The following is a 20607-nucleotide window of genomic DNA, read 5'->3' on the forward strand; positions in this document are numbered from 1 at the left end:
GCTATTACTTTCCTACAAATTTGGATTCCCAGTTTTCAGAGCTGCTGCCTGTCTAGCGTTTGTGGCTTCTTTGGTTGCCTTTTCGTAGGAGTAGGTGCCATGGTGAAAGGTAAATGTGCTATGTTTCTGTTTTGTAAATATTAAACTCCAGTTTTTGAACACACAGTGGTAGCAAAAATAAGTCAAAGATGTAATGTCTATTTAAATACGTTTCATCTAGTCGTCAGTGCTTAAATTAGATTGCATGCTTTGGCTAGAATCAACAGTGTAAATATTAAAAACTTTAAAATTCATATGACCCATCCCCCTCCTCTCCATACGCGGATACGAGGTTGAAATGTGTGTGAAAACTACTCCTACCCATTTAAATATTGTAGGAAAAAAAAACCAAGCTTTTATGTAAGGACTTAAAAAAATACTTGCCATTAAAACTTTTATTCAGGACATTCCAAATTTGCTTTGCTAAATGGATATATTCACTGCTAAAGATACACAGAGACAAGAGCTGTTTTTAAATTTATCACACCGCCCCTAGTTCTGCGCTAAAGAAAGTACATTTTGTATATTTAAAAATACACGCTCATTAAACAAAACTCTCCAAAACCCTAGCGTCCGCACCTAGCTGCCTTCTAGTTTTCAGCTTGTGGGTTTCAGGTCCTTGCACAACACCTAAGACCTGCAAAACTCTTTTTTCTCTCTAATCCTGGCAGAGAACAGTCCGTAGAGATCTTCCTCCACGTCTCCACCCGAATTCCCTCTCTTCCCCAGATTCCACCCGCTTCTTTCCTTCCTCCGCCCCCAGCTCCGCCAGCCCAATCTGTCAGAGAAGTTGTGTACAAACTGCGCGGCCGCCCTGCGCGCGAAGCTCGTGGCCCGAGAGGGGTGCGGTCCGCCCGGCGGAGGCGGAGCTCTGGGCAAGCTTCTCCTTCCTCATAGGCTAGTCGCTCCGGCCCGGCCAGACTCGGGGCGTCGCGATTCGCCGGAGCGCTGCCAGTCTTGCCGCTGGGCCCCGCCCCCCCAGAGTTGGGTAAAATAGAGGCGGGCGTCAAGTGTCAGTAGTCGCGGGGTAGGTACGCGCGCTAGCAGCTCTTTCTGGGACACCGGCAGTGGCGGGAGCGGGCTCCGGAGGAGCGAGGGAGCGTGGTGGGGCGGGGCGGGAGAAAGTGGTCGCCCGGAGGACATCGGCGTTCACGCGAGGCGTAGCGGAAGAGTTTGGGTTTTCGTGCGCGCCTTCAAAAACCGCGCCTGCTGTGAGTTGAGGGGTACGCCCGGAGCCTCCCCTCCTCCGCCCGCCGCCCCGCGCCGAGCTCGCCGGCCTGAGCCAGCGTGGGCGACGTGGGAAGCTCGCTCAACTCGCACCCCGCGCCCGGAGCCGACCCCCGAGTTCCCATGGCTACGCGGGTGCTGACCATGAGCGCCCGCCTGGGACCCATGCCCCAGCCGCCGGCCCCGCAGGACGAGCCCGTGTTCGCTCAGCTCAAGCCCGTGCTGGGCGCCGCGAACCCGGCCCGCGACGCGGCGCTCTTCCCCGGCGACGAGCTGAAGCATTCGCATCACCACCCGCAGGCGCAGCCCGCGCCGCCGCAGCCGGCGCCGCCGGCCGCCGCCGGCCCGAGACTGCCAGCCGAGGAGCTGGTCCAGGTAGGAAGAGCTGCTCCCCTCCCTCCGCCTCCCTCCCGGGACTCGGGCGTGTCCCGCCGCTGCGACGCGCGGGCGACAGGGGCCGCTCCAGGCTGGGGCGCGCGTCGGGGCGCACCGCGGCCCGGGTCTGGGGGGCAGCCCCGCCCTGCCCTCCCGGCCGGGCACTCGCTTTTCGCCGGGAGAAGGTGGGGGGACCTGAAGGGGAGGGTCCAAGGGGAATCTGCCCTGGCAGCTCTGTCCGGGAAAGGTTAAGGAGGGAACTGGTGCTCACGCGCACCTTAGTTGTTTTTCTTCCACCCGGGGGATGAAACCTCGTACCTCACGCCCTACTTCCCTTCGATTCCGCGTGTCCTCTTAACCCCGCCTCCTGCCGCTGCCCCGGTCTTCGACTCTCCCCTACCCACTCCCGTCCCACGCCGTCCCGGGTTCAGTGGAAACGCAAATCGGGGTGCTGGAGGGAGGCCCCTCGGGGTGCTAGTTTCATATCCCTTGGTGCAACCTGCTTTAGACGCTCTCGTAGGGCTGCCTTTGGGAAACCGGGAGTTGGAAAAGCTAAGGTGGTGTTGGAGCCCTTATTTTTCCTTAAAAAGAAAGACAAAGAAAGACCGGGGGTTGTTGGTTTCTTCATGTGCGCGTAAATTTCCTCATGGAGCCTCGATGAAAGCTGGCAGTTGGCTTTTACACTTGCCCGGCAGCCGAATTAGAGCAACCGCCTGTTTCTTTCGCCCACGCAGGGAGTCATATAGCCCAGAAAAAACTTCCCGGGACTTTTAGCCTGTCCCAAGGAAAAAAAAAAAAAAAATTGGAAACATACCCACATGCAAACAGCTGGAAGAGCTAAAATCAGAAACCACTAACCACCATGGGAGCGAAGTGCACGAAAGGGTTTAGTTCGGTTTATTTCAAGACGCCTCATTTAGTAGCCCCTTGGTACACTGTGTATTTGCTACCCACCTCCTGCTCCGGGGTGTCTGCGAGTGTCGCGGTGCTGTGAAAGGGCAGTGGCATTTGTCAGAGAAGTGACTCACAAGACCAGAGCGTTAATTTTTATTTTTAAATCGTGTCTATGCGGGAAACACGGTCTATATCCACACCGAATGATTCGGGGTCTGATTTGAAACACTTGAAATTAAGTGGTAGCAAAAACTGATTATTTTTTGTATTATTCACTGGTTAGGATGCCGCGGTTGATCGTTCTATGAGCATCTAGTTTGGGGTGTTTTGTGTGTGTTTGTGTTTTTTTTCTGTTGAAATTTCCTTTCAGTGTAAAAAATTGTAGAAGTTTATGTTATACCAGGAAAGACGATAGCTGTAAAAGACGGAGGAGACCAGTTACAAGCTGGGTTGCGTCCTAAAAAAAAAAAAAAAAATAACCATTTTAAAATGATTTGGTTATTTGTCAGTTTGCTGCTTAGAAGACACAAGAGGGTAAGGATGACTGAGCTTTTTACAGAGTGAGGGGGAATGTAGCATTGGCCCACTGAGGAACACACGATAAATCTTTGGCCTGATGACTGTGCTGGCGACAGGCAGCTTCTCCCCACCCACGGGCCCCTTAGCACCACTCTACCAGGGGAATGGTTTTCCCCTAGGTGATTAAAGATCTGTTTTAGATAGGGATATGAATAGGAACATTTCATTATCATATTAACCAATTACAGAATCTTCTGATTAAAATCAACATTTAGATCAAATGGTGAAGGGTGAAGTTGGTTTGTTCTTTCAGTGGATACTATGTTTTGCTCAAGACATTGTATTTAAGTTTCCACTGAACTATAAAATGGAAAAGGCACTGAAATAGCCAAGGAATATGTTTTATATTAGATATTTTAACAATATCTACCCAAGCAAAAAAAAAAAGAGAGAGGGAAACTTTGCAATATTATGGTTAAGGTTTGCTGGTTTTTTTTTTTTTTTCTTTCTGTTTTTTAAACACTGAATTTACCTGTATGACATGAACAGAATCAAGGTAGTTTGGCCATATTACAATACTGTATTTCAGTTGCAAACTTAAATGTAATGGGGCAGGGAACCCTGCTTGTACGTGAGTGATGATAAAGTATACTTTATTATTGCATCAGAAAGGAATATTTTTTCTGTTTGCTTCCTTTTTCTTCTTGGTTTGTCTCTTTCACTTTTTATCTGGGGTTGATTGGGGGCTATTTTACCAAATACTTGTTAAACACAGTTTCGTAAGTTTTTGGTGAACCATTTTGTTACACAATTGACAAATAAACCTGATAGGTTTATAAGCAACATTTAGGAGTTTGCCTTAAGTACTTTTCATAAGGATTGTTTGGGTGAATTTTTAGTAAGCACAGTTTGTCCTTCCTGAGATGATGAATTGGGTGGATTATACATGTTTGTATCTCTTCTTTTTTAGACAAGATGTGAAATGGAGAAGTATCTGACACCTCAGCTTCCTCCAGTTTCTATAATTCCAGAGCATAAAAAGTATAGACGAGACAGTGCCTCAGTCGTAGACCAGTTCTTCACTGACAGTGAAGGGTTACCTTACAGTATCAACATGAACGTCTTCCTCCCCGACATCACTCACCTGAGAACTGGCCTCTACAAATCCCAGAGACCGTGCGTAACACACATCAAGACAGAACCTGTTACCATTTTCAGCCACCAGAGTGAAACGACAGCCCCTCCTCCGGCCCCGACCCAGGCCCTCCCTGAGTTCACCAGTATATTCAGCTCCCACCAGACCGCAGCTCCAGAGGTGAACAATATTTTCATCAAACAAGAACTTCCTACACCAGACCTTCATCTTTCTGTCCCTCCCCAGCAGGGCCACCTGTACCAGCTCCTGAATACACCGGATCTAGATATGCCCAGTTCTACAAACCAGACAGCAGTGATGGACACTCTTAATGTTTCAGTGTCGGCCGCCATGGCGGGTCTTAACACTCACACCTCTGCCGTCCCGCAGACTGCCATGAAGCAATTCCAGAGCATGCCCCCTTGCACATACCCCATGCCAAGTCAGTTTCTTTCCCAGCAGGCCACTTACTTCCCCCCGTCACCACCAAGCTCAGAGCCTGGAAGTCCAGATAGACAAGCAGAGATGCTCCAGAATTTAACCCCACCTCCATCCTATGCTGCTACAATTGCTTCTAAACTGGCAATTCATAATCCAAATTTACCTGCCACCCTGCCGGTTACTTCGCAAAACATCCAGCCTGTCAGATACAATAGAAGGAGTAACCCCGATTTGGAGAAACGACGCATCCACTACTGCGATTATCCGGGTATGTGATCCTACCTGGTTGAAGCATCGATAGGTGTATTTAGTGTGTGTTTGTGTGTGTGCCTTTTTACACGGGAGAGTAGTGCTTAACAATAAAAAAAAAAAATTCACCTACTCTGTTCTTGTTGCATCCCAGTCTCTGTGCCTTACCCAAGTTTGTAACCGTTTAGTTACCTAGTATTTATGTGATGTGTTAGAAAGTCTGGAATATTTGGGAAAAAAAGGTTACCTTGGACTTTTTTCTCTTTAGTATTATATACGTTAGAGTCTCGCCACATTTTCTTTGTTTACCATAGCAATCTAAATTGGAGTTCTTAATTCTACATTAAGTACCCTGAAAAGGGATTACTTAACTAAGGTAGGGGAAAATAAGGGGTGGGATTGAAGAGTAGGTTTTGCTACAGGACACGACTATCTACAGAATAGATTTCAAGGTTGGTTCTGATAGCCTGTGAACATACACTCATTCTTGAATGAGATATGTGGCCCAAAATATAAATTGATGACGATTAGGAATATATCTACAAGTTGCTGGCATAAGCTAGTTTATGATTAATACAGGGTATAATTAATTATACATGATATGGCATGACATACTAAATGAAAAAACAAGAAATGTGGGAGTACAGAAAATTGCAGTCATCTTGGATAATGGTTTAACATTGTCAGCTCTTGAGCCATTAAAATTTTTTAAATCACTGAAGTATGATCACTGAAGTATAAAGTATGGCTTTATACTAGTATAAAGCACCTACTGGTATAAGCACAAATTTCCCATTTGTAGCTTGGCTTGATTGCCTGCTCTCTTTCTGCTAAAGTGATACATAAAGCTAATCACATTATACCTTTAATCAGGTAATAGGGGAGTACGCTTTAAGACATCTCTTAAAATTGAAGTTTCAAATACCTCCTTGCGTGAGATATTTCTTCTGTAAAGCCAGATTTTAAACACCGAATCATCAAATGTTGTAAAGATTGCAAAAGGATCTCCAGAATGACACGCTGTTCTTCTCCTTTATTTTAGGCTGCACAAAAGTTTATACAAAATCTTCTCATTTAAAAGCTCATCTGAGGACTCATACTGGTATGTTAATTTTCTTGTTAATTCTGTGAGTTGTGTAAACAGTATTAAGTGGTATTCATCCTTTAAAAGCCAACACGTGGTTTGATCTCTTCTTTCTTCTTTCTTTCTTCAACTTTTATTTTTTAATGGCCTACCTTTTCAGCCCTGGCTTGGCTCAAAATTCAGTTCAGTGAAAAAGTTTGGTTCCAGGAAGGCTGACGTTCCCTCACTAAGGCCTTGCCCTGTCACCTCACATAGAATTAATTGCTCGTAAACATAAACAAAGATGTTTACTAATGGATTTTAAAACTTTAATGGCATTGCTATTCCTATCTTGAAGGAAAAAACCTCTGCAGCAAATCAGTTGGCTTCTATAAAGCTATATCAAACACTAAAACCTTTTCTATTTAGCATGTAAAGCATAACTGCTGAATACATTATCTTTAGTTTCACCTTAACCTAAAATATCTGCGTTTAGCATGTTTTCCGTGCTTGGTGAAAGGTAGGGTCGAAATTGCAGAGTATTAAAATCAGGCAAAACTGGGGTTGTGGTTTCAAAGTTACTCTACATCCTTCCCCAGCCCGTATTTTATACATCAGAGAGACTTTATCCTTATTCTAGCTTATATCTCATCCGTGTTTAACATGTTTAGCCCCTATAATTTTATGAATACATATCTTGTCAGATCTAAACAATCATTTAAAAATGCTTTTTCACTTTAAAACTTTACATCAGAGCTCATTTGAGGATGAAACTAGGTGGCAAGCTGTAAAAGCCTCCAAGTACCCAAAGTATTTGCAAATACATAGATGGTTACTGTTCGTGATTTTCTTAAAAGGATAGCCCTGAAGGGAGGAACCTATACAAAGTGATGGTTGTTTTTTTTTTCCTCTCAGTAAATGCAGCTTTAACCTAAAGTTCAGAGAATAAGTTTGGTAATAAAAGCAATGACCTAGCAAAATGTTTTATTCCATCATTGCTATGGAAACCAAAGTATTCAACAGTTCCTTTGAATGGGTTGTTGGATTAGTGTAAGGACTTGAATCTCCCCAGGCTAGATGTTACTATGGAAATTGAGTTTTGATAAATGAAACAGTTATCTCTTAACTGCTGCATTAAAAAGTAAAAGCCTTTGAACAAAGGTCAGTGCTGAAATAGAGCTCTAAGAGGAATATGGCTGCAGACATTTTGTATGCACATTAGGAAGTATTGCTTGATATCCCAGTGATAAATACTACTTCAAATCTGAATAGTGTTGGCGACAATGTGGTGTAGATTCCAGGGCTTTCTGAGCAATTGCTTTTAAAGAAAAGACATCTCATGTATTTATCAGTGAAACCAATGGGTTAATTCGGCCCAAAGTTTTTAGATAGAGACAGATTGATTATGTAAAAGGAAAGATCCTACCTCAGCAGCCCAAAGTAGAAGTTATATTTATAGTTAAACAAACAGCCATTAAGCATATAAACTCCATCTGAAGTTTTCAGAATACATATGACAAGGCCATGAAAACATTCCCTATAGAAATACTAAACTATCCTTTATGTGTTATATGTTAAGGAAACATTGAAAATGGGTTTTTACTTGAATTTTGATTAAGGAGAAGAGGAAATAACTTAAAAACTTTTGAACGATTGTTTTATTTTCCTTTGAAAGTCCTTGAAACAGGAGATAGAAAGGAGGGAACAAGTTTCTCCTGAGGTTAAAGTCTCCTAATAAAAGAGGAGGGCGATACTATATAACGATGTAATCAACTGCTTATTGCAGGGATGCAGTCAGAGCATATCTAAATGACCTTGCAACCCCTGTCAGGGTTTAGTGCTCTGAATGCTTATACCTAGGATTCTGGAACTTGACCTGCTGGCAGAGAAATTTAATAGTGGGTTGTCTTAACAATGCTCGCACTTTAAAAAACAAAAAACAACTGAAAAGAAGATGTAGACCTAGTTTGGGTCCCACGCATCGACTTTTTCACCAGATCATAAATGTGTGGCCATCGACATCTGATGAGTGAGACCCTGTAATCCAGTTTAATAAAGTTTTGTTTGATAGCCTTTCAGATGCCTTGGGGAGGGTTTGTAGCAGACTTGTTCATCTGGCTAAACCCGTTCTTGGGTAATCATAGAGCATTGAGGTTGTTTTCTCCTCATTTCTAGTTTCTAGACAATGCCTTTGAAAATTACCTGTGCTCTCTCATTGCATCCTCCCCACCCTGCCTGTTGTTTTTTAATGAATGTATCTGAAACCAGCGAAGTCTTTTTTTTCCCTTCTTCTTCCTTTAAAGGCCCCGGGTACTTCTAAGTATCTGCTCTCATGTAATAGATTTTTGTTTTCTTTCTGTCTCCCACCCACCCCCTGCCCACCCACCTCCCCTGACAATTTGTTAGGGAACTTTAAAAACAATTTATATGGGAAGATCGATCTTGTTTTTGCTATCAAAAATAAAAAATGACTTTTTAAATGATTGCCATTCTGCAGGCAGAATGTGAAGGACCCTAGGATTTCTTTGGAATATAATTGTGATTGCTTTAGAATGTCAAGTTACCTTATGTTTTTAAAATGATTTAAGCAATTAAAACAGCTTATGCCTGAGTTCTATTTAATTGCATATTCTGGATTTTTAGATTGCAAATGCTTCTTGACTTAAAAATTGAACATGAGGAAATAGTCCTTCCAAAACAAGACCTTTTAAAAAAAATTTGGGATGAAAGAGTAGAAAATAATCAGTTTCTTGAACCAGAAGTCTCATAGCATTCAAGTTTTTCTAAGTATACACTTTGATCTCTTTATTCAGAAGGAATATGCAAATAATAAAAAGTTCTATCTTTATATGGGTAGACAAAATACCTGAAAAGGATGTTTCCTCTATTCTAGGAAAAAAACTATTTCACTTAAAAGCATGCTACGTCTTTATATACATGTGGTACCATACTTATAAGCCTATAAGGGTACCCTTAAACGTGTGTAGGGGTGTTTGTGTGTTATTTGTAGTGTGTGTATATACATGTCATGCCTCTGGTTAGAAATAATTATGGCTGCTTCTAGGCGACATTGTCAAGAAGTGTATATTTGCAAATAAAATTATATTTGCACTTTTAACAGCATTTAAATTCGAACATTCTACTGAAATCTGTGTAAGCCTCATGACGTGTACAAGGAGGGGCTTTACCCATTGCCATCATTTGAAAGCTGCTCCCAAGCACCTTTTTAAAAAAGAGATTCACATACCATTCTGCCCTTACAAATCAAGGTGACTGTTAAACTGATTCATAAATCAAAAAGAATATTTTGCTGCAACCAGCAGTATAGTTGTTTCTGCTCATACATCTTACTGTCTTTAATTTCGTAGTGAAGATTTTAAAAACTTCTGAGCACAGGCTTGGGGCCCAAATATAGGAAAAAGTTAAGACTATATATAACAAAGAAAAATTTGCAAGAAATTGAAAAAATTTCTCATCATCTGATACTGGTTTCTTAGCATGCCTAAGAGTATATACCATAAGTTAAAATGCTGCTTTTACATTGAGTGTGGAAATTTCTTTGAAAATTGTGTTTACACATTAGTAAAAAGTACTTACTTTCCAAATAAAGAGTTCTGACAAAGTAAATAGTGAGCTCTGAATACAAATGTTTGAAATCTGAGTGGTTTTAGTCACATGTATGGCTCTGCACTTAACCCTAGAGTATATACTAAAGCAGTTGGGAAAAGAGGGTATGGTAACATTTTAAGGTCATTTGTCAGCTGTCTGGAGCAGGGCAGAAAATTAGCATTTGTGCAGAGTCTGAGCAGCACAGGAAAAGGACCGTTGGAAACACCCCACAAAAGAAATGGAAACATAAATAACATAACGCAGAATGGACTGTGGGTGAAGCGCTATCCTGTTAGAATCCCACAGTGAGCTGTATTTGGGATTCCTTGTTTAAGAAAGAATTTCACAGTAAGCCTTGGAAAGATTTTGAGCCCAAGCCTACTTGTAAAGGGACTAAATTCCTACGTTCTGCCTTACTTGCTCTGTAGAACACTTTTCTAATGACATTTACATTAAGATGTTACCACGTATACTTTAAAATACAGAATCTCTGCTAGAGATCTATTGCTAAGCATTGATTTTAGTTTCAGTTTGGGTACTAAAAAATCCTTGGGTATAAATTCCCGTCTAGTTCCTTGCTCTACACTTACTATCCATTAAATATATTAGGTATGGATTTTTATTTTAAAATACTGACCATGTTGATAATAAAGGTATTTTGATTTGTAGCACTTCCCCACAAATAGAAAACATTCATAATGTTCTGAGCAAGAGTTACTCCTTTTGTGGAACTGTGGGAAGTGGTAAAACACTTAAAAAATATAGGAAGGACTTCATTTCCTTAGAAAATGATTTAGAGCTAAAATCAGCATATGATTGTATATATGGCCTTAGTGGAGATCATGCAGTTTGGATCTAGAGATCAATATTGGTTAAATGTGTAACCTGTGTTATTTGTAGAGATGAAGAAGTTTTGCAGGATGAAATTATTTAGTACTCAGTGATTTTTTTTTTTTGAGTCTATATTTGAAAACTCTGCAGGAAAAAGTATCACATTTATCCTGTGTTATATGTTACTAGTTAAACGTTCTTAAATTATTTTTGTTTGCAGCTTTGAAATTTATTTTCTATATTGACAATTTCAAGTTAATGTAAAAAAAAAAAAAAAAATAGTGGCTTAAAGAGATTCTCTGGTTCAGACCCCTGGAAAGGTATTTATGAGCTTGAAAGCTTAGAAACAATTTCTTTTTAATGACTCACTGGGAAGATTAAACTTTGCTTCTGGGACTTGTTCTTTCATCCGAAAAACATTTACATAGGAAATTGATTAAACATTGTTTTGAGATGATAAAGCTTATGGAAGGTTAAGAAGTATAATTTGATGAAGTAAAAGTTTTTGACTGATCTTGTGGAGGATCCAAAGAGAATCTCCTCTTCCTTTTGTTTTTATAAATTAGTGGGAGAAGGTGATTCATAGATGGATTAAATAGAATTGCTGAAGTTGAGACAGAAACAGTTAGCTGTGAAGGTAGTGAGAATGTAGTTTTTTTTAAAGTAATGGTTTAATCACCAAAGGTTTTTACTTTGGCAGATATTTTTAGTTCTATAGAATGTAATAGTTGTTGACTTGATGAGCTACATCTTTTCAGGTGAAAGATTAGAAACAAAGTAATGTCCTACTTCAGTAAGTGTCTCTAGCAGCATTCCTATTCTGTCAGCCAGTATTATTTATATTCAAGGACCTCTAACAACTCTGATTAAGGGTGAGTTACTGTTTTAGAAGTACACCATAGGTATCTTTCATTAAAAAACATCGGGGCAAAAGAAAATACTTTTGACTCTAAATATAAACTTTTAAGAGTTGGGAAGAATCTGCAGGTCAAGGTAACCACGTTAAGTGCAAATTAAAGGAAGGGATATCTAGTACTCATTCAGTGCTAGAAAAATGAAAACATAGAATTTTTCTATTTTGGTTAAAAAGGAGAAGGTAAAATATTTCACCAAAACTTTGCTTTTTTAAAAAAAAAATTCGGTTTGGGCTCTTATTAGAAGAAGGTGAATCTGAATGTTGTCTTTCTGTCGGGAGACTCGGGAATTGGTATTTCATTCACACTATCAATGATAGAGGATGTTTTTGTCCAGAACCCTTAGGAGTAGTAGCAGAGAGGAGCTTAGGTGCCTAGAGATTGGTGCTGCTGGGGTAGAGATATCCTGTCACCCAGGATATCACGCCCACCCCTGGGTCCCCTTCAGGTGTGGCAGTTCCCTGGCTGCCTTTGGCCAGCACTAGGGGCTCCACAACTGCTTGGTTTTCATCAAATCCAGTCCAGTTCTGGAAAAGAAAGCTCGTTTACATAGTTGATTTATCCTTGGACAACTTCAGGATGGCTAATCAACTGATTGTGAACATGTCCTGAAGAGGCTAAAAGTAAGGTTCTCGCCTAAATGTACATTTAGTCAGATTACACTCAGTGGTCCTCAGCAAAGCCCTGCTGCAGGTGGGTTCGTAGAAAAAAAGACACAATATGGTGGCCTCACACTAGATGCTCTCCTGTCTCTTTTACCTTCTCTCCTTTTCGTGAATGAAAACTCCCGTGTTGGTCAGGTCAGCCTTGGGCCAAACATGATTAACCAAAGGTGCATGAGGAGAAGTGAGGCAATAGAAGACAGTCTCTGCCTTTGAGGAACTTACACGGCTAGTTAAGAAGGAGGCAACATACAGCTATTTGAAGCCTTCATTCAGCAATATCTGTGCCAGTGTAAATCAGTCATTTAAATCACATTTAAGTGATGATGGCGATACAGAGAAGTGGAATGATTTCTCTTGGACTGTTCAGAGGTTTTCTAGAAGGAATCAGGTGAGTCCGATTTTAAAGATACACACACGGGGAGAAAGAAGGGAATTTCTTAATATATCCTTTTAATTAGCCTCCTTAAAGTGAGTACATTATCGACAGGGATACTATATCTAGTAAACATTAGGTGCATTTTGCAAATCCTGGTAATACAGATCTTTGAAATGAACTGCCTACCCTTCTCTTGCCAGGTGTAGGAGATGTTCTGCAATGACCTTTAATAAAAAGATTTTTAATGGAAAATTACTGACATAGATATATAGAAATATGAATGAATGAACCCAAATCGTCTTGCTTTATCTGTTTTTTAAGATAGCTAACATTTCCCTATGAGTTTATTTAATCTTGGGATTAAAGCTTTTTTTTTATCCTTTTAGTAGAATGTATACTGTTTCAGCTCTAAATTCCTTAAGTCGCTAACAATGGGAAAAGTTCTAATTATTCTTGAATTGCATGAAAATATTTTCCTCCTTAAATAAGAGCTCATTTTGAGCATCAAGGACTCAAGTTCTAAGAATTAAGCTTAAGTATTGACTCTTGAAATTATTCTATTCCACTTGAACAGGCAGAATAGAATATGGATGTTAAGCTCTTTGAGGCCAGAGACCAAGTCTTACTCGTTGTGTTTTGCAAGTCACTTGGTACAGGTTACACTCATCAGTACAGGTTATACTCTCCTTTACTAAACATTGACTTTAATTTTGATGATTTGGGGCCTCTATCAAATATAATTGATTGGATTTATTTTTTAGCCATCAGGAAGGAAACCAGGTACACAAATTCGCCGTAACAGAAAAGTTACCTAAAATAACTGTTGTAAGATAAATATTGCCATCTGTCATATTTTTCTTTTGTTAGAAGAATCTGTGTAGAACATTCGAGGGAAAGGCCTTGGTGTGAGTCTATTGAATATGTTCAGCAGAGCAGAGAAACTTTTCCCATTCTATTGTGGTAGATTCAAAAGTCATTTCTTAATCTATTCAACAGAAGACAAAAACATCGCTAAAGACTTTTCAAATACTTTACAGGCATGTTCTGCTAACCCACTTTAGCCTGGGGTAAAAGAGAGCCATCATTAGGTGATATTTGGGGGTTGTCAGTCCCAGCATAGAACAGCTCTCAGGACTCCACAGGTCCTGAAAAACAGGTCTCCCGCCCACCGAGGGGTGGCTCAGTCAGGGTGTGTCCTGTGCTTCAGACAGTCTGGGATCTCAGGCCTGCTGTCAGTCCATTAAGCTAGTCATTAACTGACCTTCACAAGTGGCTTCAGAATCTTTAAATAAAGGTGAACAATACCTTTGTGTTCCTTAAATCATTCATACAGAGTGTGTATTAGTGTTTGCTCACGGAGGATGTAAGCAGGACATTGAGAAGTGGCAGGCCAGGCCGCTGAACATGGAGCTCATCACTTTGCTTCTAACTCCTGGAGGTGTTGTGAGGATAAATGAAATACAAGTACCTGAGTTGGGAGTATGTGCTCAGTGTCTGTTTCTGCCTGCTCCCTTCTTCTACTGGTAATGTGTTTGCTTAACATTAATTGACTTAAGCAGTATGGACCATATGTATGTTTAACTTGACAATTTTTTAAAAGATCAGGGATTTCTAGTAGAATAGTCCTAGTAATTTTAAAAGAGAATGAGAAGGTACATACTTTATTTGAGATGAATGAAGCTTGTTTTACATGCTGTACAAATTTGTCACTTTTTTTTTTTTTTCTTTTTGGAAAGTTTCACATTAACAGCATGAGAACTTAAGAATACAGCTGATGTTGAAAGAGTTTAACTAAATATTTTAAATTGGTGGTATTGGAAAGGGATTCTGTAAAAACCCAATTAAACTTTTGAAAGCTCTATCTTGTTGAAATAACTTAAAGGAAGTTAGTTTGGTTTCCCAGAAGTACTATGCATAGTGTTTCTGGCTGAGGAAGAAAGGCCTGAATCTGCTATTTGGCCAGAAATTGGGCACCAGTTTCCTCTCCAGTGTTTTACTTGAGCGGTGTTGACACTTGAACAAATCCCGTAGAAACTGCCTCCAGTGGGGAATAGTTGTCCTTGCTTTTATGGTAAAGCCCTGGCCCCATAACTAACGTCCAGACAGTGGTAGTATTCTTGGCTGAATAACCTATAGATACATATAAACTGAGAGCAAAACCCCAAATGTTTTAGGAATTTTCATGGCTACCGTTTTTCAACCAATCAGTAAAGTAAACTTTAAAAAATACTGATGCAGTTTATTGCTTCCTAGCCAGTAAAAATAGTGAACAAAAAGAGTCTAGTGTCCCTTGCTTCTTAAATAGACTTTGAAAATTCAGTTCTCTTGCCATTTAATTATTCAATTCAAAAGACTAGAATGACTTCTTTTAAAATTGGGGCACTTTAGGAATTTTTTTCCTTGCCTCAGACATCAGAAATAACTTTCTCTTCCCATTAAATGACAGTAATGTATTCAACCAACAGGTTTGTTTTTGTGATTTATTTTTCACGAGGAACAAAAACAAACACTTGTGTGCAAAAGGTTAATTTTTTTCTGTTTGATTTACATCGACAAGAGTGATAGCTACATTTACAGCTGGCAATAAGACGTTTCTATGTATTAAACAGATTATATGTGAATATAAGTGAAAGAAAAGTGGTTTATTTCTTGTTACTCAAAAGGTTTAAGTATATGCGCTTTCTTTGAATTTACTCTTGAGGGGGAAAAAAAACACTTCAGGTATTGAGGTGTGCATTTTTTCAGTGGAGCAGTAGGAACCTAAAAGGGACTTAAAAACACAAAGAATATCTGTGTCTTGGCTCAGAGGCAGAGGAGACGAGAGAGGCGAAGGGTGGCTAAGGGGTGCACACCACAGGGGTTGAAAGGGAATCTCCTGGGAAGTGACTGGTACAAAATTCAGAGGGCTGCTCGGCCCTTCCATCTTTGTCCTTAGTGGGATTTTGTTTAGGAGTCAAGAGTGGTTATCAGGACAGCAAAAATACATTAACCAGGAGCTGTGGAAACCTCAGTTGATGTGAACAATGTCTTTTAAAATTTGGACTCACTTGAGTCATCTTACAACTTCCTGAATATGATCCTGCTAAATCAGGCAGAAAGGTAGTTGGATTTCATTGTGGTACTAAGTAACCAGTGTTCAAAGCACCTCTTCCCTTGCCGAAGAAAATGTTTTAAGGAATTTAGGAGTTTGGCTCTTCAGAGTTTTAAAATGCTATCCATATAAACTCAGCAGTGAGCCAGCGATACTTTAATGTGCAGATGGACTTCACAAACTGTCATCTTAAACAAACTCATGGAAAATTATAACGAAATAAAGCAAAAATATAGGAACTACTGGTGAATGCTCAGTGAGAAGTTCTTAGGTTTGGGGATTTATTTAGAGGCATACATGATCTTAATTAAATATGATTAATTAATTCTAAAACTGGGAGTTACGACTGCCTTATAAATAGCAAGTCGTTTTTTTCCCAAAGGTGACATTAATTTTACTTGTATATCAAAAATATGCAATGATGCAGGGCAATTGCATGAAGTCAGAGGCTGGTCTGGAGTGAAGGGTAGCAAAGGCCTTTGACAGACCATCCGGAAGTTTCTTTGGGTGCCACTGTAGGCAGAATCCTTTTGGGCTGCCAATATTGAGTAGTTTTGAAAGATTTAGCAACCAGCAAACTTTAGACAACATTAAGAATAATACAGATTGCAGGGGGCAGGGCAGCGGCTCAGATATCAATTCACTATTTAAGTGAATGAAGAGAGCTGTGAAAGAACAGGAAGATTGATTTAGAGGCTTTTCTATGTTACACATACAAGCTCCATGAGGTCAGGCATTTTTGTTTTATCCTAAGCATTCAGGACGGTGCCTGGCATATAATACGTATTTGGCACGTCATTGGTGGAGTGAATTTTGCTTTTTGGCACAATGCATTGCAGAGGAAAATTAAATGCATTTATCAGCAAATGTTAGAATTATTATGGCTGTTTCATGACCCTTCACCAAAGTGAAGTTACCGGTACCAGACTTTCTGATCTGGTTGAGGAATTACTAAATAGCAAATGCATAAAGCTTTAGCACCGTTCAACTTTAATCTTTTTTCTAGCTTTGTTTCGCTTCAGTCTGAAAAATGGGAAGGTGTGTATGTATGTGTACTGGAGTGAATTTCAAAGAGCCAGTGCCCAGTAGTCCAGATTGGAAAGCCATGTGTTCAAGCAAACTGGCTTACGTGCTGGAAGTTTCAGTGTGGCTAATTCAGAAACTTTCAGGACCACTTTGTTGAAGTGAAGGATCTCAGTTGTGGTCCATTAAGTTTATAGTATCGGTGAACAGAATACTTTTTCTCTCTGTAATTACGTGCTCTTCTGCAAAACAGTGACTCTCTGCGCTAGATGACTCGAGGGGTTTTTAGCTCATCAAGGAATTCGCACACTTCCCTCCTTGGAGCATGAGTTTGAGAGAAACGCCTTAGCAGGCAGTGCTGCCTGTGTCCGTGTTCCCAGTCACCCCTTCACCTCCTCCTCTTGGTCCCTTGGCGCAGGTGAGAAGCCGTACAAGTGCACCTGGGAAGGCTGCGACTGGAGGTTCGCGCGCTCGGACGAGCTGACCCGGCACTACCGCAAGCACACGGGGGCCAAGCCCTTCCAGTGCGGCGTGTGCAACCGCAGCTTCTCCCGCTCGGACCACCTGGCCCTGCACATGAAGAGGCACCAGAACTGAGCCGCCGCCGCCGCCGCCGCCCGCCTATCGCCTGCCACCGCTCCTCCGCTCGCTTGGCAAAATTCTAAACTACAAACTTAACTATATAGAGAAAGATGAAAACGAAAACAAAAGACTGGAAATGTATATTTTGTATATTTGAGAAAACAGGGAATACATTGTATTAATACCAAAGTGTTTGGTCCTTTTCAGAATCTGGAATGCTTGCTGTAACCTGGCTTCACCCAGGCAGATGCCAATCATCTCAGACAGGCAGCCTCATCTCAGTGCGGATCGGGGGTGCAGGGTGTGTTTGCAGTGTTCTTCCCAAAGCACCACCATTTAATGTGACAGTGTTTAGTAAACAAGTCAGTTGGCAGGCACAGGAAGTCGGCTGGATTGTGTGTCAAGATTTTACTTGACATCAGAGGAGTTTTTTCAACACTAGGTAATTCTCTAGAGGTGCGCAGCATACCTTGGCAATTCCAAATAGCCATTGAACAAATGTGGGTTGTTTTTTTTTTTTTTAAATATGAGTTGCCTATATTTGCTCTTAGAAATTTTGTAAATATGCAAATCAGCTTTATAGGTTTATTACACGTTTTCTAAGATTCTTTTGGGGAAAAATCATAAATCTTTTGAAAATAACCATGAATACATTGACACTTAGAACCTGTGGTAAGATACCTTTTAAAACCTTACCAAATTCACTTCTCTAGGGGGAAGAAATACTAATCATTCAAATGAACTTCAAAAGCAGATTTCATGCACTGATTAAAATCAGATTGTTTATTTTAAATATGAGCGACATTTTATATGAATTGTGAACGCAAGAGCTAAAAGATAGTTAACAATATTCAAAAATTAAACCTCTTACAATAAGCTGAACAGTATCATTTTTTAAAAAGACGAACTTATGTAGTTTTCACATGGCAATGTTGAGTTTATGATGTAGTTTTCGTATATGGAAACATGGAATTTATGATGCAGGTTTCATATATCGAGATGTTTGCTCGTGCAGTACAGTTCGTTAAATGCCAGTTTATGTGGACTTTGCATGTAATACACAGTGAGACACAGTAATTTTACCTAAATTACAGTGCAGTTTAGTTAATCTATTGTTAATACTGACTCAGTGTCTGCCTTTAATTATAGATGACATGTTGAAAACTTAAGGAAGTAAGTGCTACACATATGCAATATAAAATAGTAATGTGACACTGATGCTGTCAACCAAAGGGCAGAATGAATAAGCAAAATGCCAAAAGCGGTCTTAATTGAAATGAAAATTTAATTTTGTTTTTAAAATATTGTTTATCTTTATTTATTTTGTGGTAATATAGTAAATTTTTTAGAAAATTTTCATAACTTGATAAATTATAGTTTTGTTTGTTAGAAAAGTTGCTCTTAAAAACGTGTAAATAGGTGACAAACGGTGTAAATATTTTGTAAGAGGCTTCAAAATGTTTATACGTGGAAACATACCTACATGAAAAGCATAAGTTGGTTGCTGTTTTGCTTCTTTTTCCCTCTTATTTTTGTATTGTGGTCATTTCCTATGCAAATAATGGAGCAAACAGCTGTATAGTTGTAGAATTTTTTGAGAGAATGAGATGTTTATATATATAAATGACAAATTTTTTTGGAAAATAAAAAGTGCCTAAAAGATTCATGTTGTGCCTGCCTTCTTCCCCTACCATAGCAAAAACAGTGAACAAATTCCTTTCTCATAGCTATGTACAAGGATCTGTTTTATGTGGGCAGTTAATTAAAAAAACAATTGCCACTTTGAACCAATATCTACTTTTGTTTAAGACAAAAGAGAGGAATTTGTTTTTACAGTATTGGAGGTATCAAGGGAGGCATACTTCATGAATGCTGATTTCTTTAGCCCCCCCTCTGGCCATTACACAAGACACATATTGACTTTAACCTTTTCAAAATCATTAGTTGAAGACACTGTGGAGCTAACTTGTATATATCCTAGTTTTGTCACAGGCAAACAAAACAAGAATTGGGGTTTTAACTTTTTTTTCCTTTTTAAAAGAGAAAGAGTGGGAATTTTCGGGTGGTCCAGTGGTTAGGACTCTGCCCTTCCACTGCAGGGGCCCGGGTTGGGGCCTGGGTTTGATCCCTGGTTGGGAAACAAAGATCCTGCAAACCGAGCGGCGTGGCCAAAAAAAAAAAAAGAACACTGCGTTGATTTTAACCACTATCAACAGTACACTTTGGTTTCTAATGCCATCTCCAATAAAAAAAGCCAAGAGTTGCTCCTCGGAGAAATGGCTGATTCTGGGACTAGGGTAGGAAGCGTACAAGGATGCCTGGAGCATCTTACAGCATTGAGAAGTAAGCAATTCAAAACAAATTCCAGGACTTCTCTGGTGGTCCAGTGGGTAAGACTCTGCGCTCCGCTGAGTCCGCATGCTGCAACTAAGACCCGGCACGGCCTAAATAAATGTTTAAAAAAAATTCCTACAGTGATGCTGGAATGTCAGAGCAACAATATAAAATAGGATTGGATTATAACCCAAAGTATAAAACACCCGTGAGTCCATGCTAACATACATGATTGAAAATATAGGAAAGAGATCTGCAGAAGAATTCCAAACAGTTTTTGTAGATCCTCCACCCTCAGAGGTAGAACATAAGTCCCCGCTCGCTTTAAGTGCAGGTTGCAAAGTGACTTTATTCCAAAGAGTACAATATGGCCAGGAAGGGAGGAAGGATCACTTAACGCTTAAAGAAGCCTGCCAGACACCCTCAGCAGGTGATCAAGGTCCTTGTCAACAGCATAAGTCATGTTCATAGTATATACTCTTGGTTTGATGTTATGAATATGGAACTTTGCCTCCATGGTCTTCCTCCTAAAAACATATAAGCCCAGTCTAATGGTGAGAAAGACATTGGACATCCCAATTGAGGGACATTATACAAAATATCCAACCAGTAGTCAAAACTCCAGGTCATGAAAAACAAGAAAAATGTGAGAAGCTGTCACAGCCAAGAGAAGCCTAAGGAGACATGACCAAATGTAACGTAAACGAAATGGGATTCTGGAACAGAGAAAGGACGTTAGGGGAAAACTGAGGCAATCTGAATAAGGTATGGAATAGAGAAAACTGGGGGTGGGGTATACGGGAACTCTGTATTATCTTTGTAGTATTTTGATAAATCTAAAGCTTCTAAATCTAAAGTTTAGAGCATCTTTATTCCTGTCCTGCCCCTAGCAATTATACTCCAATAAAGATGTTAAAATAAATAAAGTTTAGAGCAGAAGTTAGAGTGAAAGCTTAAAGTTTAGAGTGAAGGCAAAGAATCAGTATCACTATTATATATTTTCAATAAGTGGGAAAATCCTTGATGGGAAAATAAAGTGAAATTGCGGTTAATAATTCGGCATCGTAAGTTTATTCAGCCTCTCTCATTATTGGACCCCTCATTCTTCCCTGTCATTCAAGTAACAGCTAGCTCAAGAATACCACACATCCATTCCCTAGCCAGAACCTCATTTTTTCATGGGTGAAAAACATAATTTCTTTGGCTGAAATTTATTTCGACATTGAGATAGAAAGTGAGG

The 20607-nt window shown here is 40.1% G+C and overlaps 1 protein-coding gene across 1 annotated transcript; it reads left to right on the forward strand.

Annotated features, from left to right (window-relative positions):
• Positions 1-1054: 1054 nt before the first annotated feature.
• Positions 1055-18695, forward strand: KLF5 (KLF transcription factor 5). Its single transcript, XM_059042242.2, has 4 exons — positions 1055-1641; positions 4025-4898; positions 5922-5981; positions 16870-18695. Exons 1-4 carry the CDS (start codon positions 1390-1392, stop codon positions 17046-17048), a joined length of 1365 nt encoding a protein of 454 aa, XP_058898225.1. The 5' UTR covers positions 1055-1389; the 3' UTR covers positions 17049-18695.
• The last annotated feature ends 1912 nt before the right edge of the window (positions 18696-20607 follow it).

Source organism: Kogia breviceps, chromosome 16, assembly GCF_026419965.1.
Source record: "Kogia breviceps isolate mKogBre1 chromosome 16, mKogBre1 haplotype 1, whole genome shotgun sequence".
NCBI classification, from domain to species: Eukaryota; Metazoa; Chordata; class Mammalia; order Artiodactyla; family Physeteridae; genus Kogia; species Kogia breviceps.

Coding starts and splice junctions, on each gene's coding strand:
- KLF5 (XM_059042242.2), top strand. CDS start 1,390: ATGGCTACGCGGGTGCTGACCATGAGCGCCCGCCTGGGACCCATGCCC. Junction 1,642..4,024: donor CAGCCGAGGAGCTGGTCCAG/GTAGGAAGAGCT, acceptor CTTCTTTTTTAG/ACAAGATGTGAAATGGAGAA. Junction 5,982..16,869: donor TCATCTGAGGACTCATACTG/GTATGTTAATTT, acceptor CCCTTGGCGCAG/GTGAGAAGCCGTACAAGTGC.